Genomic DNA, 26,324 nt, shown 5'->3' with positions numbered 1-26,324 from the left:
GGGCCTTAGAGGTTTTCAGCATGCAGGTCACTTTGCCTATGCATCTATGAAAAAATGCGATCTTCCTTTAAGCTCTTGTAAGTACCAAGTGAAATGTATCAATTGGGTGATTGCTCCAACTACATGTATACCACACATTTCCAAACATTATGTTATAAATTATCTGTAAATTAGTAATGCAATTTTTCACACATTAATGAACTCAATAATAATAATAATGATAATAATAATAATAATAATAATAATGATGATGATGATGATGATGATGATGATGATGATGATGTCAATTTGATGTCATGAACCAATAACCCTCACCTCAAATATCTTACAGCCTAGGATAGCTAGACAAAAAATAACAACCAAAAAATTTGAAAATCAGTATGGTTACTGTTTACCAGAAGTGCTTAAATGTAATTTTTTGCTTTAATTTTTGGATGCAGTTGATTTTAGGGACATGATTCAGAAGAAAGAGACAAACTGCTGTTCAAAACCCAGAACTACTGCTCAAAACACATTACAAATTTAAAAAAAATCTTAAAAAAAGAAAATAAAAACTTCTTCTGAAGTAAAAATATCAGAAACAGGCACTGTGAAAAATCACATGGATAGATGCAATGATTTTTAGAGATGCCAATTCAGTGTGTTGCTTATTGTACATGCCTCATCATTTGGGGGATAAATTCACAAAGAGGGCTTCTAGAGTTTCTCTGTGCTACCCAGAACTGAAATTAGTCATTGACTGATGGCTCTTGTGAGTCTGTTTTCACGTATACAATGTGAAGACATTTTTAACGGAGGCTTTTAAAACCCTGACAAGGTATTTCACTTGTTGTTTTGAGATATGATGTCATTTTCCAATTTTTGACAATCACTGAGATACCACAAAAAAAGGTGGTTTTTGCAGTGAGTCAGCCCTTAGCCAAAACTGAAAGTTTACGTTATTTAATCCGACTGAGCATCCAAACTTCTGTGGGTATTTCTCATCTGAGCCTCCTGTGTTTTTAGACTTGATACTATCACTGCCAATTTTTTTGGCCAGATCTGCAGTTCCGTGAGCCTGTGAACTCCTGGGTGGAGACCCAGATGCCACAATTGCTACATATAGTGTGATTTCTGCCTCATGTGGCCTCTGCTGGGCAGCAGGAACATGCAGCTCAGGGGGCAATGATACATTGCCAGTCCTGAGACCAACTGGTCCCACACCCTGGGACTTCAGGTAGGCTTCTCCACCTCTCACCCCTTCCCCAAGGTCCTTTGTCTCCTCCTCAGCACAGAATTTCCCTCACCTCTTCCTTTTCACCACCATGCTCTGCCCATAACCACAGCAGCTTCTCCCCTGCTGGACACCTGAAAACACCTGACAAGAAAATTGCCGTGTTAAAACCAAAACAGCTCACAGAATAAAGAAACAAAAAAAACAAAACAAAAACCCCAAAAAACACCCCAACAAAAACAAACAAAAACCCAAAACAAACAAACAAACAAAAAACCAACAAAAAAAACTCAAAAAAGAAAAAAAGAAAAGAAAAAAACCCCAGAAAACCTTAAAACAACCAAACAAAACAGAAACAACAAAAGAAATTCTGACTTCCTGTGCCTTTGCAGATTGAGAGCTCCTTCCAGATTCAGAGCCTGTGTGCACTTTTCTGCAGTTGCACACACCATAGCCCACCACAAGATGATGAAATAGGCAGGGTAGATGGCATCATGACCACAAAACAGGATGCAGCCCAAGATGCTGTCATGTAAGGTCAGTTCCTACACCTGCACCTGTGGGACACAACCCCCACCCTTGGTCAGACTGTCCCCCTTCTGTTTTCTGGGCACCCACACTCCTCCACTCCTCACCTGCACACGTGGAACAGGTGGGAATGGTGACAGCCCTGACAGGGCACAGGGCACGCACACAGCACCCACACCCATGAGGGAGGCATGGAGCAGCTGGCATAGATTTTTCCCATAGCACATGGGGTTCAGAGAATAGAAACAGGTTGTAATGTAAAAAAAATAGTTTGTTATTAAGTGCAACCCTCTTTTTTCTGTTTCCCCTATTTACTTCTCCTTTATTCTCTTTGGAGTCAGCCGGTGCATCTGCAGAGAGGTCTCTGGTGAGGAAGAACACAGTGTCCTTACCCTTGAAGGGAGACTTGTTATTTCTCACTTTTTTGTTTGCACTCTTAATGCCAAAGGTCATGCTCCCAGCTTTGCCTCTCACACCAGTAACCAACATCCCTCAGCAGCACATCCACAGCCAAAGTGTTCACGCTGTGAGGAGACACACCTCCCACAACATAAAGTTTTGGATGCTTGGCAGAAGTTCATCTCCATGTTCAGAGCCAGCATGGATATGGAAAACCAGCTCTGTGCTGGTTTTGCATTCCATGATGCCACCTGGAAAAAAACACGAAGCAGGATCTCAAATGTGGGGTACACTTAGCAAAGACGGGATTGTGATCTGCAGCTGATGGTGCATGGAGCTGCTCCCCCATAGCAGGGCGCTCCTGAAGCCAAGATGTGGATGCATCCAATGGCTAGGTCAGCATGGTAACAGGAGCTCAGGGAGGACAGCACTCTTCTCTGCGTCTGACCACCCTGTCCAACCACATCCGCCATCTCCTCCTCTTCTCTGGGGGCAGAGAAAGCACTGGGAGCCCAAAGGGACTCCTTTCTGACAGGAAGGAACAAGCTTCCTTCCATTTCTGTGCAAGGTCATCGCCATCAACACATTTTTTCTTGCAGCCCCTCATGCCCAAGGCTCCTGGGGCTTGTCTGCAGAGCAGCTGCAGGGGACTTCCCATCTCCTGGGAGGCTTTTGTCTCCCCTTCAGAAAAGGCAGCAAAAGTCAGCCTCTTCTTCTCCTCTGTGTGTGTCTGCAAATCAAAAATAGAAACGGAAATGAGCTCGTTTCAGTGCTATCAGTCATGAAGTTTAAAAGTGAAACTACCTCACAACATGGGATGTTGTCAGCACTCTCATAATTGAATCTGTTGTCAGACTAGTGATGATTCAAGTGGTCCCTCTGCCTTCACAGTTGGTTGCCACCCTGTCAGCTTTCACCAAGACACAGTTCAGCCTGTGCCGCTTCTCTACCAGCACAACCCACAAAGGGACCTCTCGTGTAGAGGTTTCACACTGCCACAAGGCAGCATGCAGATCCTGAAATGGAAATGGTCCAGCGTCCCCCAGCAATGTTCTGGTGGCAGGATGCTGCTAGAATTCACTGCAACCCCCTAAAATGGATACATAACAACAGTGTGTGTGTGTGTGTGTGTGTGTGTGTGTGTGTGTGTGTGTGTGTGTGTTTGGAGTAGGGAAAAAACCTGCTCCTATGGTCCTGCCAAGTCCTGAGGTCTGGGCTGTGATGATCCTCTCACAATAAAGTCTCATACTTTTCATTGTGCCTTTTTTTTTCCTAAATAGACATTTTGAAGGGAAACCTAAGTCATATTCTCTTTTTTTTTTTTCTTTACTATAGTAAGGACATGGCCTCAGGATGCACCAAACACACCTAATGGCTTATTCACATAAATCACAGACAATTAAAATCGTAGAGGAAATTCTATACTTATTATATTGAACATAGCACCTACTTATTCAAATGTATAGTTCTTATCTTTAGAGTGAATGAAATACCAAAACACTTTTTAAAGCTCTAAAAAATTTCAAGGGAATTTTGCTTCACAAAAGATAATATATTCCACCTCGGTTCAGTCCCTGCATTCTCTTGTTAAATCTTTTACTCTTTTGCTCTAAGTTCACAGAATCATAGAAAGGCTTGGGTTGGAAGGGACCTTAAAGATCATGTTCCAATCCCTCTGCCATGGACAGGAACACCTCCCAGCAGACCAGATTGCTCAGAATCCCATTCAAGCTGGTCTTGAGCACTTCCAGGGATGGGGCATCCACAGCTTCTCTGGGCAGCCTGTTCCAGTTCCTCACCACCCTCAAAGTAAAGAATTTCTTCCTAATATCTCATCCAAACCCACTGTCCTTCAGTTTGAAGCCATTCCCCCTTGTCCTGTTGCTACATGCCCTTATAAAAAGTCCCTCTTGGTTGTTCTTGTCAGCTCCCTTCAGCTACTGGAAGGTCAAAGTTAGGTCACTCCTAAGCCTTCTCTGCACCACACTGAACACTTCCATCTCTCTCAGACTTTCCTCAGAGGAGACGTGTTCCATTTAAAACCTTTTCCACTTCATGTCTGTTTTGTGGGATTTAGGCACACTAAGGAGTTCTTTATCCAAACAGAGATTGTTCAAAAGAGGCACTTCCAAAACCCAGCTCACCCGCTCAAAGAAATCATTGTTCACAATAGTCTGAAAATCTGCCCATGCAAAATAGCACCTGTCCCACCTGGAGAGTTTTGGAAAGGTACAGGCGAGACACTGCAGCACTGAGGCACTGGCACTGTGTTACACTGGGAATCCCAGATCACCGTGCTGGTGTCCAGAAAAGGTTGCTTGGATTCTCTAATCTCCTGTTAGGCTTCACTTTAGATTCACTGCAAGTCACCAATAATGAGCCCTGTGGGGGTTACCAGGTTGCTGCCTCAGCTGCAAGGCAGTGGCATCCCAGCAAAGCAGCAACTGTCTCACAAATGAGATTTCCCTTTTTTTCAACCCCACGCCTGCTGCATTGACTATACACAAAAATTATGACAAAATGCGGGGGAGGTGCAGGAAACAAGGGAACCAGAAGAACAAGGGAGCCAGCACCCGAAAAAGATCTGGCAGAGCAGGAAGCAATAAAGAATTTCAGAAATGGAGCACATTCACATTCTGAGCAAAGATAGCAAGACAGAAAACAGCCGCAGTCACTGTCCAAGGGAGGACCTCTGCAAAAACCCAGCAGTAATAGCACAGCTGTGCTAACACTATGCCTGGCGTTTGCACAGACACCTACACACATGGAGGAGAGATCTTCAGCAAATACCAGCCTCATAAACAGTGATCAACGCCAATATTTACTTTACTAACTCCTACCTCTGGATAGCAGTCGCAAAGACTGGCTTTTATGAGGGTGTTGTCAACTTCACAGGTGCTAAAACCCACTTAACAAAGTACCTTGTGAATCTTTCCATCTCTTACAACCTTTTTAGAAAGCTAGAAACCTTTTTGGTGACTACTGAGAGGATGAATTGGGAATGACTTTAAAAGTAGCCACCTGCAGGAGCTCTGCTTTCTGCTTTTACAGAATATTCAGTTCACCAGATAATCTGCTCCACCTAATTTAAAACTGATCTTAGCCTAAGACCAGGAAAATTATGTCAACAAAGGTTCCTTAAAAATACTTCTTGCTTAAAGAGCATAAAATACAAATTTTCTTACACTCCAGCTATATCAAGCAGTCTCTGCTATTCAACCTCATCCTCAAAAAAATGTTACTGCTCTCAGCAGGAGTGCTCGCTGGCCCATTCTGTCTTGGATGGGCACCAGATCAGACACATATGAGTAATTCTTCAGTAGCATTTTGCAAGTAATGGATTACTGCTGCCTGCTTTGCACAGAGGTAGTCACAGAGGAAAAGGTGTGTGTTTAACCATCCGGCAATGACAGAGCACTGTGATACATGAGCAACTATATAGTTAATTTTTACTAAGAAAATTATGCATTTAAACTTTCAAGGGAAGCAGGCAAGAGAGAACAGCATAGGATGGAGAGTCTAAGATTAAATTGTGGGGCATTAGGTAACATTTAAACAGCGCATGAGATCTGCGCAAGTAGGGTTATATCCCAGCAGTGGATGTGCTGTTCTTCTTAGTTTCTTTTCCTGGGTGGTATGGAATCACATTGTCAAATCAAAGTCAAATTAGCTGGAGTATTTCACTCAACTACTGAAAGCTGCATTAACCTTTTCCCTCACCACAGCTGAGGTGTCGGCAGCAGTAGCTGCTGGAGGCCAAAGTTTTACCGCAGTTGCCATCAGAATATTATTAACAGAGAGCAATGCCATTTCTCTGAAAAGAGAAGTTGGGATTAATGCCTAAGGCTGGAGGATTTAGGAAGCTTTACTTGTAACAGTGAGAGATCCCTGGAGGAAAGGTGCCTGAGAAGAGCAAACCAGAGAATTAGAATGATTTATGAAAAAAACCCTGGCAAAAAAAAACCCCAAAACCAAAAACCAAAGCCAACCAAAAACACCACAAAAACAAACAAACAAAAACTTACCCATGGCTCTCATCACCCTCTCAGCATGGCCCATGGCCACATGCCACTGCACTTTCCTGAAATGACCTTGGTTTGTACTCCTGACAATAGAGCCAAGTTTCCTGATCGGTGCAGAGACACACACGGATCAACAGGAACTGCCGACTCTGCAGTCTGCAGAAATGGGAAAAGGGAGACAGAAAAACAAACAGCCTCTCAGTTAACACAAGAACTGTCAACACCAGTCTTGAGAAGATGAGAAGATAAACTCCAATGATGAAGCAGTATCAGAGATTTATTTAAGATCTTAGAGTAAGGCGCAGAAAGAGCTTGAAAGTGATTCAGCACAAATAACTGAGTTCAGAGAAAAAAAACCTAGTTTCCTTTCTCCCCCACTCTTGATTTCGTTTCTGCAACATTCGATTTCCTTCCAGCATGCCTGCTCACTGTTGTTATGTGTGGTGAGAGTATGTCACATGCTGTCTTTTATGGACACGTTCCTGATAAAACCACATCACCCACACCAGTGAAGCTTGGGCCACATTATCTAAAGATAATTTTCTCTTCTCAGCTGTGTAATTGCAATAACTTTGAATGGTACTAAGCAGAAATAAACTGAACAGAAGCTCCAGCTGGGCAGTGCTCCTTGGGCTGCTGCTTTGCTCCCTGCCATGGCTGTGCCCAGCTGGTGACCTGTGGTCCTGCTAAGTGTGGCCCCGGCAAAAAACAACTTTTGTGGCTGCTGGTAGAGCAGATTCCCAGGGGTCTGTGCTTTCCACATTTACACTTCTTTATTCAGAGGAATCGAAACAAGAAAACATCAGACCTTGCCAGTGGCTTTTGAAACCACAATCTACTTCTTTTCGCTCAGCCCTATTGCACAATCCTATAATTAGCAGCAGCCCCACCGTGCGCTGTTCCCACCAAAATGGGCTGTGATTTACACATCAGTAGCTCCCTCATACACCAGGAAAACCCTGTGAGGATGTGGGCCAGATCTGGAAATTGAGGCAATTCCCCTCTAAACAGCAGTGGGTCTCCATGCATTACACCACTGCACTCAGACACATGGCTCTGACTGCAGAAAGAGGGAGACAAGCAAACTTGAGGGACTCAGGCTCACAAGTTGGTCTATTAACCCATTTTGCAGGCTGAAGTGTGCCCTTTTTTATTACATTTTATCCTTCTGTATTATGTTGTATCCTTTATTACCTATTATCCCATTTTTAACACTACTTTAAAATAAAACAAAAAAATTAATCCTCTCAACTCAACTATCCCACTGATTTGTGCCCAGCTGCCCTGCTAGGAAAGAATCTCTCCCACACACACCCAAAAGAAGGGCCCATCTCTGTGCGGCTGCAGGGGTATAGAGACAAGCTGCCCTTTAAGCTTATCTGCCTTCAGGGTGAGGAAGTGTTGCTGAGCAGGACAGGATTGAGGTTAATTTGGGTTTTGCTTCACTAGAGGAAGAGTAATTTAAATAATTTGCCCAAGGATTTCATCTGTCTCCAGATTCACAAAGAAGAACAAGCCTCGGGTCATACCTGGCTCTGTCTAAACATGCAAAATAAATGTGCAAAGTCACACACACGTGCCAGCAGCACAAGAGACCAGCATGACCTCATGGCTTGAGTCTGTGGGTGCTTCACCTGCACTGGGCACTGCCGGGCACTGAGTAGGACAGGAGGGGCATGTGGGCCCCCTCGTAAGGGGGCAGTCTCAATAAGGCCCCAGCCCCTTGTGCTCACATTCTGGAGAGGCTTCCATGATTTGTGGAGCAGCTGTTGGACTGTGGCTGTGACACGCAGCCCCAGGCATCGCATGCTGCGGACCACCACACCTCCTCCACGAGGGATGACGCATCATGCAAACATCCTCCTGACCTGTTTACCTGCCTTGCCATCTCCTAAAACCCAACAAACTTGTTTTGAAGACACAGTTTCTTATATAAGAGAAAGGACTGTCAAAGGCCAGCTCTGCCTGAACAGGGCTGAGTTACTAACAGCAGTGCTCCTACAGCTGAAGGGACCCCAAGCACTTCGGGTCAAGGAAATTAGCCCACGTGCCATATAGGTTTTATACCAGCTGTGAGACAAAGGCAATACATCCTCAAAAACATTAGAAACTTCCTGTGGCCAACCTGAGCTGCTCTGACACCAGGTCACAATCTGGCAGGGTGCACTGTGTCGTGATGACAGAGCCAGTTTACTGTTTTGGCCTTGCAAAAGCTTCATCCAGCCATAGCTTTCATGTAGACATCTCACCCTGAGAATGCCCTCTCTGTGAGCTCGCACCACTGCCCCTCGCACATGCCACCCCTGCAGCACCACTGTGCCAGCTGCCTCCTGTCGGGCACCAAGGGGGCTGAGGTTTCCTACACAGGGAGAGAAATCGGCCATGTTCCAAGTGTGCCATCATTCTGGGAAATAGCAGGGGAAAGGCTGTCTGCACTGAGCTGGTGACGATTCCCCTTTTAATGGAACTTCAAAGTCATTAGCATTTCTAGACACTTGACACAGGCTCCTATCCCATAGAATGGAGTCTCTCAACATCCTGTTGTGGGTCTGTATTACACTATGACATTTCAAGTTGTGTTTTGATGGGAGAGGTAGTAATTTACTGCCTTTCAGCCACAAATCAGTCCTTTGTTATGTCTGACCCATCTGTGCCTTCTTTACATCAAGCAGTTTTAATTTCCCCCTAAAAGCAGAAGTCCATGGCATGTGTCATAACATGAAATATCAACTCTCTGAGAGAGGGGAGGCAGATGAGAGATCCACTGGCAGCTCTCCCAACATGGTGCAGCAATCACAAAGACATGAGGGTGACATTTTTCAGGCTCTTGCTTCTTGCGAAAAGCAAGAGCATCTAAAATTACAGCCAGCACAGGTAAGTGTGCCCGGGCATGTGTCAGCCAGAGCCATGCCATGCAGACCCTGCACTGCCACAGGGAAGATCCAGGAGTGGGGGGGTGGCCCCAAGCTGTTTCAAATGGCACATGAGTATGGGCTAGCTTGTTTCCCCATGCTTGGTTTGAGGGCAAGGTCACCATCACTTTGAAGAGAAAGAAGGTTTAGAGAATTGGGGATGCCCAGCCTGGTGAAAAGGAGGCTCTGGGGATTCTTTATGGCAGCCTTCCAGTACCTGGAGGAGACCTATAAGAAAATCTGGGACAGATATTTTAGAAGGGCCTTTTGCAATAGGACAAAGGGTAATGATCTAAACTAGTAGTGCATTGATTAGATTAACTATAAGGAAGAAGTTTTGCATTTATATGGTGAAATACCAGCACAGGTTGCCCGGAGAGGTGGTGGATGTTCCATCCTGGGAAACATCGAGGGTTAGGTTGAATGGAGCTTAGAGCAACCTGATCTAGTTGAAGATCTTTCTGTCTTTGTGGCTACAAGCAACAAAATACAATGGGGCTGATCTAGACAACCTTTAAGAAATCCCTTCCAAATCAAGCTATTCTAAACTTCTGTGATAATAACACACCCTATCTGTTTCTTCTGCTTGTTCAAGCACTCTCCATCCTTCCACCTCTTCTTCCTCAGCATCATCATTGCAACCCTGTCCATCTTTCCAGAACCACCACAAGCACAGCCCACCCTCCCATCTCTCTTTGCCTAGAGCAAGGCCACCTCGCCCCTCTCCTCTTCTTACCCAGACGATGCAAACCCCACCGTTCATCTCCCCTGACCCACCACAAGCCCACCCCACACCTCCATCCCCTTTTCCCTTAGCACTCCGCATCCCAGCACCTCGCCTGCCCCGCGCACATCCCATCCTCCCGTCTCCTCCTGCCCCGCGCAGCGCATCCCTCCAGCCCTCTCCGGGCGGGCAGCGTGGGCGGTGTCCGGGCCGTGGCCCCGCGCCGCCCGGGCACGCCGCCGCCTGCCCGCCGGGCGCGGGGGGAGGGATCCCCGCGCCTTTTCGCTACGTCAGGGCCGAGGGAAATCCCCGCTGGACTCGCAGCCGCGCTTTTAGCGCCGCGCTCCGCCCCCGAGCCGGCAGAACGCTGCTGCCGCCGGCCCGAGCGCACCCCGAGCGCTCCGTGCCCCGCCGAACCGAGCCTGGGCCCTCCGTGCCCCGCCGAGCCTGGGCGCTCCGTGCCCCGCCGTGCCGAACCTCGCCTAGCCCCGTCCCGCCGCCGCGATGATGCCTGGCCGGACCCTGCGCAAAGCCGCGCCGCCTGCCGCTCCTGCAGGTACCGCGGGGTGAAGGAAAGAGGGGACGGGACGGCCTGGCATGGGGCACGGATGGGACAGAGCAGGGACAGGGATGGGACAGAGCAGGGACACACCGTCCTGCGCCCGGGCGCTGCTGCCCGGCTCCAGCACCGGGTGGGCGGCCAGCGCCTGGAGCGCTGCGGGAGCCCGTGTGGAGGCGAGAGGGATCCAGCGGCTGCTCCCAGCGAGTGGGGGGCAGAAAGGGTGCGGGGTGGGGTGTGCTTCGTGATGAGGAAAAAGTAAAAAATCGGGCAGAAAGGTACCGTGCTGTGGGGATCTCATGAAGGCGCTAAGCAGGCGCGTTTCCGCAGAGCGAGAGGCGGCGGTGGAGTGCGCCCTGGAGCTGACCCGCATCGGCGACAGGTGGGACCTGCGGCAGAGGCTCCTGAACCTGCTCGCCAAGATCTTCTGCCCCGGAACTTGGGCTGCCCGCAGACACGGCGAGCGGAACGGAAGAGCACCTTGGCTTTGTGGGTTCGGAAGAAGAGGCTCCACAGACATTGGGAGATGAGGAAACCTCAAATCTCGCTGCGTTGTATTTGGGTGACTGCAGCTGCTGGAGGATGGCTATCACATGTTTTCTCTGAAGAATGTTACAGCAATTCTGGCGTATGAATGCCAGGTGGGGAAAAAAGATAATGATGGGCTGAGCCCCTAAACTGTGCATTGGTGACTTGGGGCGAGCTGGTGACCTGGGGAGATTTGGGACAAGACTGAACTTGCCCTTCACCATGGTCTGAGAACGCTTTCAGGAACCTGGTTTCCCCAGCCACCGTCTGGTCCTCATGTCCCATAGCCATGTTTCACCAAGGAGCTCAGCCCACCTACAGGATGAAGCAAAAAAAAAGTGTCAGTCTGTTGGAACTTGGGATCACATACCACACAGAATAAGAAGCCAGTTGCTGACCTTTGACTGCTCCTCCTCTCTAAAGTGTGGATCCTGCTGGACAGGGATCTAGCGGTGTTTTTTAAAATTTGTTAAAGACAACCACTATCTTTATTGGAAAGTTATTGTTACAGGATGTTGTTTTGCAGACCAGAAGTTGTAATTCTATGAATTAATACAGTGTTGCATAGTTCTAGTCTATAGTATAAGTATATAGTATAAGTTTATATATATAGTATGTATACCTAAAATATAAATGTGTGCACTGCTAGTGCATGTAATGAATATTTAATAGAACTATTCATCAAAAGCTGTTGATTTAATCTCAAAACACAGTATGAAAAAATGTTCAAAACATGACAAAACTAAATATAAAACGGTATTATATAAACAAAAGAATAATATTTTCTGATGATGAAATAAGTCATGCTTCAGAGAGGGAAGCATACTTTGCATAAAATATGTATCTGAATATATATTACACATACACAGATACATAGGTAATTGTGGAAGGATTCTTTCAATATTACAAAGAATTTTTTGATAACAGTACAATTCTGCTGTGTCTTTATAAGTAACAAAATAACTTCAATAGAAGTAGATCCTAAAGCTGAATCTCAAGTTTTGCTGAGAATGTTATTTATTCAAAGAAAGCAACTACCTCTCTTTGAAGAAATAATATCAATAGAATTGAGCATTTCCGTGGTACAAGAAAGTAGCCTTAGATTTTTGAATGTTTAATTATACTTATGGATAAAGGTTCTTACCTTGTACTTTCTTTCCATTTCATTTCATGGCCTCCTCATCTCAGTTCCAGAATGGTGGATCTGTGGCAGCACATCCAGTGGATGGTGATGCATCATCACCACTGAGGCCTTACGTGGGATTGACCCATCTCACTGAGGGGATATTACTTTTTCCTGGCTTCAGAGGAGCTGAATTAAACATGTTCATTGCTGTGGAGGCAAACAGTAACTTTGATACTCCATTCATGTCATGCTCCATCTTAAACAGTACTTTTCATGGGTCCAAGATAGCAAGAAAAAGGCTGAAGCTGTTTCATAGCTACCTCTAAGGTCACTGGTGAGAGTTCCTTCTCTTAACTACCCTTGTATATAAGCACATTTGAATTTTTAAGGCTGTATAGTTACACTTTGTTATTTGTGTCTATTCAAATTACGTCTTCTCCTGTCTTGCGGTGAATTCTTGTTTGTATTTATAATTTATTTTTCCGTTATATCTTTCTAATCTGCCTTTGCAAAGTTGTCATTTTGTAACTCTGGTCACTCTCACAACCAGCTGTGCAGGGGCTGTTATGTATTGACACTGACTTCTGTCACTGAGCAGAAGCTGACTGACTTTGCCTTCTTTCCACGTGGAAGACTTAACCCCATCCATCCCAGTGGCATTACAGGGAGCTTTGCTCTTGGCTTGAGCCACATGCATGGTTCCCTTCCTCTCTAAGCTAGCCAGTACCTTTTCAGGGAGAACACAATATTTCAAAAATAGTTGTTATTTATCTTATACTGCAAAGCAGTGCATTTTACTGACATGTACATAGGTCAGTTTTTCAGGTACTAAAAAATAAAGGCAAAGAGTTTCAGACCAGCAGAACACCAGCTCCCAGGCTAGCACTGCATCCAGCTGGGCAAAACTTCATCAAAGACAAGTCCAGCTTCATAAGAAGGGTTGCTGTTGTATATCCTGCGCTTGGTGGAGTCTTGGAATCTTCATCAAGGACACTGAACAATGACCACGCCTGTCTGGAACTCTCAGAAGAATTCAGTACTAGCATGCACATTAGTAGCTGAAAAGTATGTGAATAAAACTGTTCTGTTCAATGCATGCTGCTTGCAAAGTCAACAGGAAACGAGGTGTGGAGTTGCAGAACCTACCCTGTTCTTCATCTGTAGCACATATAAATATTACCAAAAAAATTATACTCATAAATGCATTGTCATGGGGATATCCAAGTTTACTGTTAGCACAGTATTTGTCTGCCTGGTTATGCAAAGGCTATTTGCTTTTTTTTGAAATGTTTTAGGTTTTTCTGTGCATTGTCAAGAATGGCAGTGTTCAACAGGAACTCCGGAAAAAGGCACAGATGCAAGAGGTCAGTGCCAGTATACAACCAAGTGCTTGCTGATGTCCACCCTAGATTTCTTTTGTTACTTCTGCAAAGGATCTGCTTTTGACTTTATCAACATGAGTTTGTTTTCCTTAAGGCCTCTTCTGGATGCGTGCCAGATGTGCTGCTGTACGCCTCACACATGTATGTCTTGAGTTCTTGCTAAGATAATAAATACAAAGTGTTTACAAGAAAAATGAGTCACAAAGGTTTCTGTCACTTGGGTTTTCTTTTGTGGATTGCGAAAGCATGGCTTTATTATGCAAATTCCTTCCATGCTTCCATGTCAGCAGGCAAAAGCAGGAGGGCAAGAGCAAAGTGCCAGCAGGTATGCTTTGGTAGATTAGGCTTTGCCTTCTGCCTTTAAAAAGAAAAATAAAACATAACCATGACCTTGAACTTCAAAATCAGACACGTATTCTAGTATTTTTTGTTAACTAATGGCTGCAGAGTATTTGGGTGGCACTGGGGGCCCATTACTTCTACCAGAGTAGCTGCAGCTTTGTAAAGGAGAAAGGAGTGTTCCTTGTAAAGGATAGACATCCAAGTTAAGGGTTTTGTCCAAGATGCAGGCAGAAAGGAATACAGCATTTTGTCAGGCAAGGTTGACAAAATGCTGTATAAACCATTACTTTCTCCACAGTTTGAAGCTGGAGATCGGGAAGAGAGGGAAGTGATGCTGCTTATCACAAGGGAATAGCAGGGGGATAGTGCAGAGCACATTTTTCTTCCCTACTTCTGGGACCCAAAGATGTGTCTGTGCAGATGAGTGCTTGAGGTCCTCCCCTGTTATGCCAAGCACGTCAGCAGGCTCCCTGCTCACTCACCCTGATGCTTTTTCCCAGCTTCACAGGCACCATCCCTGTAGCTCACGTTCCCAGTGCAAGGAGGATTAATAACTTCTGGGCCAAAAAGACTTGTTTCTAATAACCAGGAAAAAAACTAAAGAGTTGCAACTCCCTGTTCTTTCCCACTTAGTCACCAGCAGAAGCCAGGAAGACTTTTACTTTGGAGGGCATCAGTCTGGTGAAAAGTGCTACCGTAAGTGCTGCACAGAGGTCTGGTTTTGCAAAGTTTCACCAGCAAATCTTACTTGCATGACTGATCAGACTTGTGAAAACATTCAGACACTCTCACCTGCTTCCCAATGGAGTCTGGCCCCTCTTCAGCCCACCAGAGCAGTGTCCAGTCACCTACATACCATGATGCTTGTGACCTGCTCCTCCCTAAAGGGCAGGGGGAAAAAAAATCCTATCACTCCTATCACTGGCATTGCAATCTAAATCCACTTGACTCATTCACAAGCATCTGATATCAAAAAAGCAAAACAAACCCACCTGGCGAAGCCAACTGACAGAGTTGCCACCCTATAATGCTCTCCATTTACCAAAGCACCTGCCTGGAGTGCAGTGCTGGGTTGTGTTTGCACTGTGGTCCTCCAAGGGAAAACCAGCCTGGCCCCCTCGGCCAGCTCATGCCTTCACACCTGAGACTGGATGCACAAGTGGTATTTCCCAAACAAAGTGCCAGACAAGGAGATACTTCCTCTTCCGCTCATGAGATGTTTTTGCAAATCAGCTGAAAAACAATGTCTCATATGCTGCTCATTATTTTTAGTAGACACTGCTGGATGGGACTAAGTTGAATCACTTTCCTCCCATCAACACAAGAGGGTGTGAGGGCATGATGTGCATCCACAGAGGCGTAAGGAGGCCGGGCAGGAAGAGCTGGGGATATAATGCATTGCCTTTCAGTCTGGCAGGGTTTCCCCCGAAGCAGGTGACTGTCTGATGGTGGGACTGTCAACGAGCAATAGTCCCAAAATCTGTTACAGCTGTAAACAAGGGTCCTCACCCAAGTGCGTCAGGACATTGTCTGGCCCGTGTAAAAAACAGGCCACACCAAGGCTGCCCTGCCTTCTCACGCATGGGCTCTTTAAAATGCAATTCTCACCAGCCCCCTGAAAGCGTGGAGGTTGCTGTCACTCCTTCAGCAACAGGAGATATCCCATGACATGGCAGTGACCACAAATAAAACCATTTCAGCCATTTCATCTTCAGCCATTTCATCTTTGGTGGCTTTGGTGTCATTCCCTCATCCCCACGGAAGGATGGTGGGAGCACCATGAGGTTCAGAAGCTCAGCTCCCTCATGACATGGTTATCACTTGAAGGGGCAAGGAACCTTTTTGTAGTGGACAGGCCAGCTCACAAATCTTAGGGAAAAAAAATTACTTTCAGCAGCACCCCTGAATAAGGCCAATAATAGGATGCTGGCGCTACCTCCCTCAGCTCTTGGGTCCAAACAGGGATTCCAGTCCCCTACGGTATGGCAGAAATTAAGGGATAGCATCCTGCTTCCACCTTCCCCTTTGTGCTCCTGACAGGGATGTGACAAAGCTGCAACAAAGGCAGGAGGCCACAGTCATGTCTGCCCTGCTTGGGATCAGGAATTAGGGAGGAAATTTTTGACAAGAGCAGCTGGACACTGGACATTATCCAGCACCACTGTAGCACATCACACAAGGAAATGGCTTTGGCATGTAGGGAAAAATCCAAGGAATTTCAGAATCAGGTAACTTGTTTGCTCAGTGCAATGGTATCAGACTGATTCAGCTGTACAGAGGGGTGAGGCCAGCACATATGCAACTATCAGTGAAAATGCAGGAAATTCTGCATTTAATATTGACTAACTTCACAAAATACCCTGACTGACACAAAATATCCTTTTAGTCACAGCTTTACAGTCTATGGGATGGAAGGGCAACTCCTTGTTTTAGGGAATGATGTTTATTTGCATGAAATGTTCTTTCATATCATCATTAAAAGTGAGGGGGTTTGTAAAGGAAAAGAACTTAATTATTGCAATCATTATTAATTCCTGAAGTCTTTTAGCTGGGTCAGGTGCTTTAGTAAACACAGCTACATGAAAGAGGAAGTAATGACTGGCTTTCCCTATAAGCAGAGTCCAAAACAGGCTTTTACTAAAGGCTGATGGAGACAGTCTGGTTTCAGCCATGCTCCTGGGAAGAAGAAACACCTCATTTAACAGAAGCGGTGGGGAATCAGTCCTAGATAAGGCAGATCATTCGCTCTGCAGGCATCTATTGGTAGGAGGCTCCTGGAGACAGGAAGAAGGGACAGCAAAAGCAGTTATGCAACCCAGTATTGCATAGAAAGGAAAAAATCAAGCACCCAAATGCTGGACCAAAAATGTCCCAGCACCAGGCAAGAAGGCATGGGCCAGGGACTGGCAGCACAGAGGCAGCAGGGTGGACATGCCATCTGTGCAGCTATGGCTGGCTCTGTGCTGATGCTGCATGGCCATGGGCACCACAAAGTGAGGCCAGCACCATGGCCTGGGAAGGTTTTACTTCTTTTTGTCATCGCAGTGATGTGCTGCCCTGTGGCATCACTTCTCTGTGTTCATGGGTGTCATACCAGCCACCGCCTGCCCTGCTCCTGGCCAGCCACAGACTCCAGGGTGGCCTGTGGGAACCTTCTCCTTTATAACATCCCAGCTTGGGGACAGTGACCATTAGCATCTGGCCAAATGTGGCAAAATGGCATTTTTGATACATTCCTGGAAATAGAGATGAAGGAACAGATACACCAGAATCACAGACCCTATTCAGATTGCATTCAGTGATGCTAACAGGGAGCAGGAGAGCAGCAAAGCTGTAAAAAAAAAAAAAAAAAAAAAAAAAAAGAGAAATGAAATGCAACTTTTTAGGTAGAACCATGTTTCAAGTTCCTCATTTTCCTGTGCCCTAAGGCTTTCACAATTGGGAGAAGTAAAAATTTTCTAGTACTTCTCAAGTCTTGGTGGATAAATGAAGTCATATGTACTAATCCATTTACAGTAAGTTCATTGTGTCTTCTTGCTTTTGTATTCCTCTTTACTTAGCTACTGACTGTAGCAATTTAGATTTCAATTAAAGATATTAAAGACTAATCTTACATGAGCCAGGCTGCTTGGAGGTTTGACTCCAGCTCAGGCCATGTGTTGGAGAGGTCAGGACAGACAGGGAGATGGATAAGGGGGAGTCAGTGAAAGAGAGGAGAGGAGCTGGGCTGGCCCAGCACTGGTGACAGCAGGGGGAGCGGAAAGGCAGAGGAAATCATGACTGAAAATATCTTCTTCCTTTTCACCATGCAGCCCTGGGGGGAGAAGCCAGGCTCCAACTCTGGACAGATGTGCTGAACCAAGCTTGAGGGGACACCATCCCACAGCCTCCCATCCATCTCCTTCCAACCTGCTGGTTTTATGCCTTGCAGTTTCACTACACAACAGCACAGACTCTGCAGCATCCCTCAGCACCATGGCTGTGTGCAAGGGAGAGGGATAGGGAAAAAAGGGTCCCAAGGCAGATGGAAAACTGGTATACCACAAAGCTCATCCTCTTCCCCTCCAGCCCAGGAAAGATTCCACGTGCCCAGAGGGCAGGCTGGGAGCCAGCCACTCTGGCCTTTCCCACAGGATGAGTCAGCAGAAGCTTGGGCTTATCCCTCCTCACGAGGTTCTTGCTCGCTTGCACCCTTGCAGCGTGGCACCCAGAGAAGGAAACTGAAAGCAAATTCTGCGGCTTCTGGGGCACAAACCTGGGCATGAGGGAAATGCCCTCTGCACCACTGGCATAGGAGGGCAAATGCCTTCCTTCCCCTCACACAAAACCGCACCTGGCCCTTCCAGGCAGCACCATGCAGAGCAGGAAATGGTGAGGCTTGCCAGGCCTGGCACAAGGCGCAGGCGAGTGCCATGGGTACAGCAGGGAAAGGTCAGGAGTGCCCTGTGCCATGTGGGAGCGCTGCTGCAAGCGCCCAACCCAGCAGGCAAACACAGAGCAGTGCACACGGGCCTGCAGCGCAGATATAAACACTCCAAATCACCAGGCCCTTCCTCCAGCTCAGCCTTCCCCGCAGCCACCAGCTGACGTGTCCGTGTGCTGCCAGGCAGCGTAACCACTTTGGGCACCTCCAGCATTCCACACATCAGGGCGGCTGAGAGGAGAACTTCCTGGGCTGGCTCATCTTTCGTGAGGAAGGCTTGCTTCGGCCGGCTGTGCAGTGACTGTGTCTAAGAGAGGCCCACTTGGTGCAAACCTCCCCAGTTTGGAGGCTGTGTCTCCACCTCCCACTATGAGCTCCACTTCAGCTCCACTCCATCCACAGAGTGTCTCCAGCCCAGCCTGTTCCACCAGCCCACTGTGGCTTTGAAGGGAATTTTATCCCCAGAGTCAGTGGGAAAGTAGAAAAAATTCCAGGTTAGGCCTAGCTTTATAAAATCATTCCCTAGACATACAATCCATTCCCCCACAGCCCAGGGTCTGGGCAGGAGGTACAGTTCATAGGCAGCCTGCTCCAGGGACTGCTGCTTTGATGAAAGCTCCACATTTTCCTGGAACAGGGGCAGGAAAAAACAAGATACCGAAGCAAGTTTTATAAAACATCTCATACCACTCCTTAAATGCTTGAGTCCTCTTCACACAGAAGAGGCAGTTTTCATGAGGGTACTATTTTTGTTCTAGCTTAGATGCACACCTGGATAGCATTTACATAGTCTTTGACTGCTCTCCCTGACATGCTCGTCCCTGTGATGCCAGTTCCAACTGTGGACCAGACAGACTCTGGCATAACAAATTAAATATCTAGAGGAGTACTAACGATACAATTTATTTTCAAAATCACTAAAAACCCAAGAAAACAGTTTATGGCAATACAGATGACATAGAAGGGACAGAAATCAAAAAATGTACAATCTATTTCATGTTATTGCACTGGCTTTTTTATAATATACAAGGCATAATAACAGTTTTAATTAAAAGAAGTTTTATTTATATAAATAAAAGTGTAAATATACAATATTATACAATAAGTGTATCAGACTAACACACAAAATCTACCTACAGTGGGATCCCCATTTCTCTCATGAGCTAGTCTACTCTTCATCAATATTTTCACTTGTACATTTACATACCCTAAACATAGAAACAGGTAAACATTCCCATCTGGGAACACTTCCTTCAGAATTTGACAAGAACCACTGCAGAACATTTATCAGGGTTAATTTTAAGTGAGGGTCATTAGGAAATATGAATCACTTAACAGTTTCTTAATATTTATCTGTCCTTCTATTATTTTTTTTAGCAAGAAAATGATCAAATGTTTTTCCCTCCCTAATCTCAGAGCTTTCAATACAGATGCAGTCCCTAGAGAAGCTGGAAAGAGCTTCCAGGTACAAAAGGTTGCAGAATATGCAATAGCAGTCTCTCACGGCTCTCATATCCATGATGTGCCCCTTCAGCTGCCCCAGGCCTGGATGCACCAAACCCCTAAACCTTCTCCATCTAGGAGCAAACTCCCCTTGTCTGGAATGCCTTCAGCTCCCTGGTGAAGAAGTGCATAATTTCATCTTGATTTTTTGGTCTTCTAGGATGCAGCTGCCAAGTCTCTGCTCTCCTAGAGTTTGGCCAACACTCCAGCAGGGTGAAGGATCACCATGGGGACTGATATGCAAACAGCAAGGCCAAAAATGGTTGTGATCCTACTGAATACTGATGAACTAATGCAACGTCCTCCATCATTTTAGTGCAACCAGGCTCTCAGAAAAAGAACATTTACTTTGCCAGGTGTGTAACCAAAAATTTACTACATCTGCTTGGTCTAACCATCTTGTCTGCAATAAAACAGACACTCATACTGCATAAATCCTGGAGCTTTTTCAGGGCATGTCACCCCAAGAGAGATGTCAGGAAATGCTACTGTAATCATACCAACATCAGTGAAGATGTTGTTCTTCCACAAGGAAAAAAAAAGGTATTTTCAGGAACAGAAACAATCAGGGTTAAATACAATTCTTCTGCTTGCTCTAATGTTAGTAGAGAAGTGTTATCTTTCTACCCATAGTAACTATTATCAGATTTAGAACATTAAACCTATCTTTTAAATTATAGCTACTACTGAATCACACACAAAAATCCCCATTTCTGTTTGCTGTTACTCAGCCAACACTTATCTACGTGCATGTAAAATAAAATACTGAACAGTATCTGATTACTGAAAGAAAAGCCTTCTAAATCACTCACAATGAACAGTACCTGCAAATAAGCATCTGAAAATACCACCACGTATCATCTTAAGACACCTCAAATTAATTTTAATTTACAAAATGAAAACTACCTTTGAGCTCACACTGGTTTAGGAGTGAGGGAGACATGCCTCCCAGCGATGGAACCTTCGGAATTCTAGACTGTGGACTGAAAAAAAATGCCATTGCCTAAAACACAACTGTGATTTACCACATTAAAGTAGCAAAAAGTCAGCACTGCACTGCACGTATTATACGTATACAGGTATGCATTCACTACGCTGCATTAAATTCCACATGCATTTAATGTATCTATTATACACTCTATTACAGTCGGATTTTGGTCATTCCTGAACAAGGCCTCACCATTCAGCTGTCCCTGCTGAATTGTCTTCTCCCTGTTTTTCAGCAAATATGCAGGGGTAACCTCTTCTATCCCATCACAGGCCTGGAATCTGTGTGGTCCTCCAGCCCTAAGAGCTGCATCCTCCTGAAGCCTCTCGCACCACAGAGGTGACTGGAGGCATGGACCAGTCCCGACAGAGTGGCTGAGCTTTGGGTTCACAGGGGACCCAACTCCACAGGCATCTCACAGCACTGAACCTGAATTAGTTTCAGCAGAAATCCTGCAGGCAAAGGAGCTGTAGGACTACATACAGTATTGCCTTTCCTGTAACCAAAAGCTGCATCTCTCCCAGGATTCACATGCTAATACGTCACTGAAAAAGAATTAAACCTATTTATTCATTTTTAGGCAAACATTGCACAGCTTTTCTATTTATCTGGTCTCAGGTTGACTTGCAGAACTGAATTTTCTTCTCCTCATCATGAGCTGAAGTGTAATGAAGCTGTCAAAGAGATGAACCCAAGCGAGTGCTCCACTAACCTGGAAGCAATTGCTTCAAGCACTGCTGAATATATGTAAATAAACTGAACTACAGTATGATCTTGGGGAAGGGCCAAGTGACAAGCCCAGACCTTTTTCTAACAGCTACACAGTGTCTTGGCTCACTGAAAACAGAGGCAGCACTTCAGACTTGGACTGGTTCCAGGCCAAGGACTCTTCACCCTGGGGATGTTGGCTGCAGCAGTCTCCAGCCTAATGTGATGTACAACCTGAGCACTGTGGAACAAACAACTTGTTCTCAGCTGATAAGGACACTGGCCCATTTCCTCCTGTATGCATTTTATGTTGTTTAGCTATCCCAGATGTAGGAAGAGAAATAACAGAGTCTAATCTCTTGCACCCATACACTCTCCTCCCAGCACAGCAGACTAAGCAGCGTGGCCCACTACTGATACCTCTTCTGTGAGTAGAGGTGAGAAAATCCAAACTAAGCTCCTGTGGCATTGCAACCCTTTCTCTTTTGCTGTGCCCAACACCGTGGTTTCTCCCATCTACATAAACAGTTTTCAGTTTCACCACCCAGAACCCTCAGTATCAGCCCAGTCCTGACGCAGTTGGTTGTACTTGCATCATCCACACACATATCCTCAACCCATTCTCACACAAGCAAAAATAAATACTGGACAGGAGAAAACAAAGAAGACCAATTAAAAGCCACCACAAATATGGCCAGCTCCGATTTAATCTGTTATAATCCCCATTTTTAGATCACCACTTTTCAGCTTGGGTCTTTCAAGTTGGGCAGCCTTAAACCTCTTGAAGATAAATAAAAGCAGCCCAACTTGAAGACGTTCTTAGCGGTCACTGAAGCCTGTGGGATCTGTAAGTGCTCAGCACCTGAAATTATCCCCCTTTTAAAAATATATATATTTTAAAGGTGCCTAACATTAGAAGCCTAAATTTGAAAATTCAGACCCCAGTTTTTTATCGCCCCCATTTTAATCATAACTAACAACTCAGTATACACCTTGGTGGACAATCGCCTATTATATGGACATGATTTTCTTACAGATTTCTACCGCATTAACACCAAGTGCCTTCAGATACAATTTGCACCTAGAAGTAGATTCAGTTGTGGTGGATGCTGAGTTAGTTCATTAATTTTAAGAGGATTTTTCAGCTTTGCAATAAAATGCTTGTATTTTAGGCATACAAGTTGTGCAAAATTATACTCTTTTGTCATGCACTTTTAGCAAAACTGCACTTAGAAGAATAAAGTGAGATTGTTCCAGACATTCTCTTATTACAACAAAAAAAAGGACCAGACCCTAAGAAGTGTCCTTAAGTCTTATTACAGCTAAGTGATATAGTACAGTCTAAAACCCACCCTTGTCAACAGGATGGCAACCAACAAGTTCTACTACCAACACTCTGCAAGATACTAAAAATATCAGGGACAGGCACAGTGTTATTTATCTCAGTCAAAATACTTTAAATCAAACCCAGGAGAGGTCTTGAAGTTCCAATAAAACTGCCATATAATACAAAATTGTCTCTAACTTTTGGCTTCCTTCATCCCCAATCATTAGGTGAGATCTTTGAAGCTCATCACACGCTTGCTCAGTGGTTCTCCAAGGCTCTTAGCACCTCTCTGTAAAGCATTAAGACACTTCTGTGTGGCTTTATAAACAAAGACAGCTTTTAGACAGTTATAAATGGTTTGTCTTAGCAAGTGTGATTAGATGGAGTGCTTCCATCATACTGCAGTTCTGTGTTTTCTGATTAGCAATTGAACAGGCCCCTCTGGCACAGATTTAATGATGTTCCAGGCATCGTAATGCATGAGCCCAATTAATGACTTCCCACTAACAGCAAGAATTTCATCTCCAGTTTCTATGTTTCCAGATTGCTCCGCAGCACCACCTAGAAGCAAAAGTGGGGAAAAGTGTTAAAAGAAAAAGAAGTGAACCCACAAAAATCTGCTTTCCACTATGATGAAATAAACAATTTTTTCCAACTTCATTCAATTTCAATACAAGTCAATAATGTTCACGCCAGCTTTAGCAAGCTAATTCATGCTGCATCCCACAGAAAAGGTTATTTTAACCAAGATAAAGGCTTGTTCTCAGAAAAGATGTCTGGTTTTGAAAGAAACAACATAAGTGTATGAAATATACTGAATGTTATCACTGTAGTTGTAAGAAAACCTGGTTGATCAAACAACCCTGAAGGTTATATGCGGCATGGATGCACTTTCTCAGCTTTAACAGGATAATAGGCAAATAATGCAGCAGACTGTAAAATTTGGGATGAACAAACCAAACCCTGATAGCAAACTTTGGACAAACACCACTCACAGAAAGCTTCTAGAGAGAGGCATACCCTTCACTGCTGATGGAAGTATGCTTTCTGTAATGATAATTAAACTAGCATGAGCCATCACAGGGAGGGGGAAAAGGACCGTGTGTAAGGATGTAAATGAACGAGCTCTAAAAATAAACATGCCCTTTACCCTAAGAAGCACTTTCTAGAGAGGGGAAAAACACACACACACACACAAGCTGATAAGTAATTCAGTAAATACATGTTTGACTTTTTTATCTTGATGAGGGAATAAATCACTGAAAAGTAATTCTGTAAAAATGCTGTACACATGTAGTTTCTTCCAGAGTTTCACCCACCTTCAGAAAGGGCCTTGTTTTTCACTAAACTGACATGTGACATATGAAAGTCACAGCATTGTTCTGGGATTTGTTTTCTTTCTATGTGTGGTTCATGTAACTACCTGCTGACAAACAAAGCACCCACAACTGGCAGGTTTTGACTACAAATATCCCATATTCTTAGCAAAACCTAATAATAACACTTAAAAAGAAAACAAAAATACAGAAATATGGTAAAATTCATAACTGGGCATAATGCAGGGTGGTGCTTCAATACCACGCTGATTATATACACTATGCATTTCTTAGAAAAGAGAACTGGATAAGGCATGAATGTCTCAGACCACTGTATAGATGATTGCTGCTGTAGTTTCATGTCTAGAATAGTGGACAGACCCATACTTAGCAAAGCAGATTGCTCCACATTTACTAGCAGATGCAATCCCTAGCCACTCCCAGGAGTATTTTTCTTTTAATGACCACTTTGGCCTAGTAAGTGGCAATAAATGAAAGCCACAAAACCCACTCTTGCTTCAAAAAAGCGCTGAGCACAGTAATTGAAATGTCTGTACAATGCACAGACAAAAGGAAAACTGGGATAACATCCACTGCATGCATGTAGTACCTTTAAATATCCTTTTTACAAGCAAGGGCTTATCTCCAGCAATGGAAGCTTTTCCGCCATCGAGACTGAATCCCAAACCAGCAGAGGTTTTCAATAATTCAACGCAGATGACATCATTCATGTCCAGGTTTGGATCTGCAATTGAACAAGCACAGTATCTTGTTATGCAGATAACAGTAAATAGCAAGTTGTGTTTGGTTGGTTTTTGCTTTTGGTGCCGTGACAGGACACTTGAGAGTTCAGTTAGTCAGAACTAGGAGATGCCACCAAGTTTCTCAGAAGGGAATGTACTCTGTTGTAGCTGTGAATGGGACACAGTACAAAATGCATTTACATACAGGGACATTTTCATTTTACATGTTCAACAAAAACCTGCCAAGGTATCTTTTTGTTGGCGAAATTATAGCTAGCAAATTTAGCAAATACTCTAAATATCAACAAAATAACTGAAAAATTACAAAAATAGGGAGTGGAGAGCATTTCTTTTTCTTTCATTTGCTTCCTTTGCTTATTTAATGAACTATATCTTTTTAAGTAACAGGAATGAATGAAATGTTTAATTAAGCAAACGTTACATTCTCTTAAGCAAAAATATGTAATCACTTACTAGGGAGAAAAATTGTTTCTTGTCTCCTATCTATGTATTTAATTATAATTAACTGTAGTTGTACCATGCCTCCTACATAGCAGATATTTCTGAAGTGAAATATTGCTGTAGCTGACTTAAAACATGATTTTGCTTAGGAGGAAATAAATCTGCAGTTTTGGAAAACGGGATCCTCTTTGCCTTGTGTGAATGTAATAATTATGTAGTCTGTGTTATCACAAATTACTGCTACTGTTATCTTGGACAACTTTAAACGTTATCTAAAACATCTGCTGATGTCCTTCACCTGGAAGGGTGGAAAAAATTTCTGAATAACCCAACACTATTCTGTTTATGAGATAATGTTGCCCCCTAGTGCCTGGACTCAGCAGATATTCTGCATTTGTCAGGGTGCAGGATGTAGGGAGTTTAGGGCAGAGAGGGATTCTGAAGTAATTACACAGATTGTATCCATGGGAGCAATTCCAGAAAGGCTGATCCATTAATTAACAGAGTGCTTTTTTTTCTCTTTTTTTTTTTTTTAATAAGCTGTGTTACAAAGTCGGATCATAAAACCCAGTGTGAGCACAAAACAAAAGAAACTGCTACAGAAAAAAAATCCCCGTGAGAACAGTAATGATTACATCCAACAGATTAAAAAGAACTGAGTGGCAGCTCCATGTCCTTGTTTTGGGGAGGACAGAGCTGAGTGCCTGGTGTTGCCTTGGAGGGGGAAGGGAGAAGCCCCTGGTCATCCCCTGCTCCCAAGCAGCACCATCCAGAGAGGTGCTGAAAGGGTTTGGGTCTTAAATCTCAAAAAAATTTCAGAGGTCTCTTCCTAACACCCCAGGTGCAGCCTTTACACCAAATGCTGTCTAGGTTCCCAAACAGGAACCTAATATTCCACTAATACATTTCCACTTAAATAATTTGTCCCTACTTTCCTATGAGATGGCTGACTTCAATAGGCTTCCATTTACTGCAACATAAAAATATTTTTTCTGTGTTTCTAGTAGAAACAGTATGAAATCTGCTTTTACAAAGAACAAGCTCAGTCCCTACACTTAATCAATGGCAGGGCATGGGACTTTCTTTTTAACATTTTTTTAAATTATTTCTGGTTGTTTT

At 44.5% G+C, this 26,324-nt stretch overlaps 2 protein-coding genes across 3 annotated transcripts in view; one reads left to right on the top strand and one right to left on the bottom strand.

The window, feature by feature from the left end:
- Window positions 1-10,302: 10,302 nt before the first annotated feature.
- On the top strand, window positions 10,303-10,887 carry PMAIP1 (phorbol-12-myristate-13-acetate-induced protein 1). Its single transcript, XM_059493139.1, has 2 exons — window positions 10,303-10,354; window positions 10,688-10,887. The coding sequence occupies exons 1-2, from the start codon at window positions 10,303-10,305 to the stop codon at window positions 10,885-10,887; spliced, it is 252 nt and encodes an 83-aa protein (XP_059349122.1).
- An 8,313-nt stretch (window positions 10,888-19,200) lies between these two features.
- Window positions 19,201-26,324, bottom strand: part of PDZD2 (PDZ domain containing 2) — a 138,062-nt gene continuing 130,938 nt past the window's right edge. For both annotated transcript variants that reach the window (XM_059492293.1, XM_059492294.1), the window contains exons 23-24: window positions 24,611-24,745; window positions 19,201-23,245 (exon numbers count right to left, since the gene is read on the bottom strand). In XM_059492293.1, the coding sequence (XP_059348276.1) occupies window positions 23,079-23,245; window positions 24,611-24,745 (302 nt within the window). In that variant the 3' untranslated portion in view covers window positions 19,201-23,078. The remainder of the gene's footprint in view (window positions 23,246-24,610; window positions 24,746-26,324) is intronic.

The sequence above is a fragment of the Ammospiza nelsoni genome, chromosome Z (genome assembly GCF_027579445.1).
Source record: "Ammospiza nelsoni isolate bAmmNel1 chromosome Z, bAmmNel1.pri, whole genome shotgun sequence".
In the NCBI taxonomy this organism is placed as follows: Eukaryota; Metazoa; Chordata; class Aves; order Passeriformes; family Passerellidae; genus Ammospiza; species Ammospiza nelsoni.
Note: the sequence above shows the minus strand (reverse complement) of the source record. Positions and strands in the feature narration are given on the sequence as shown.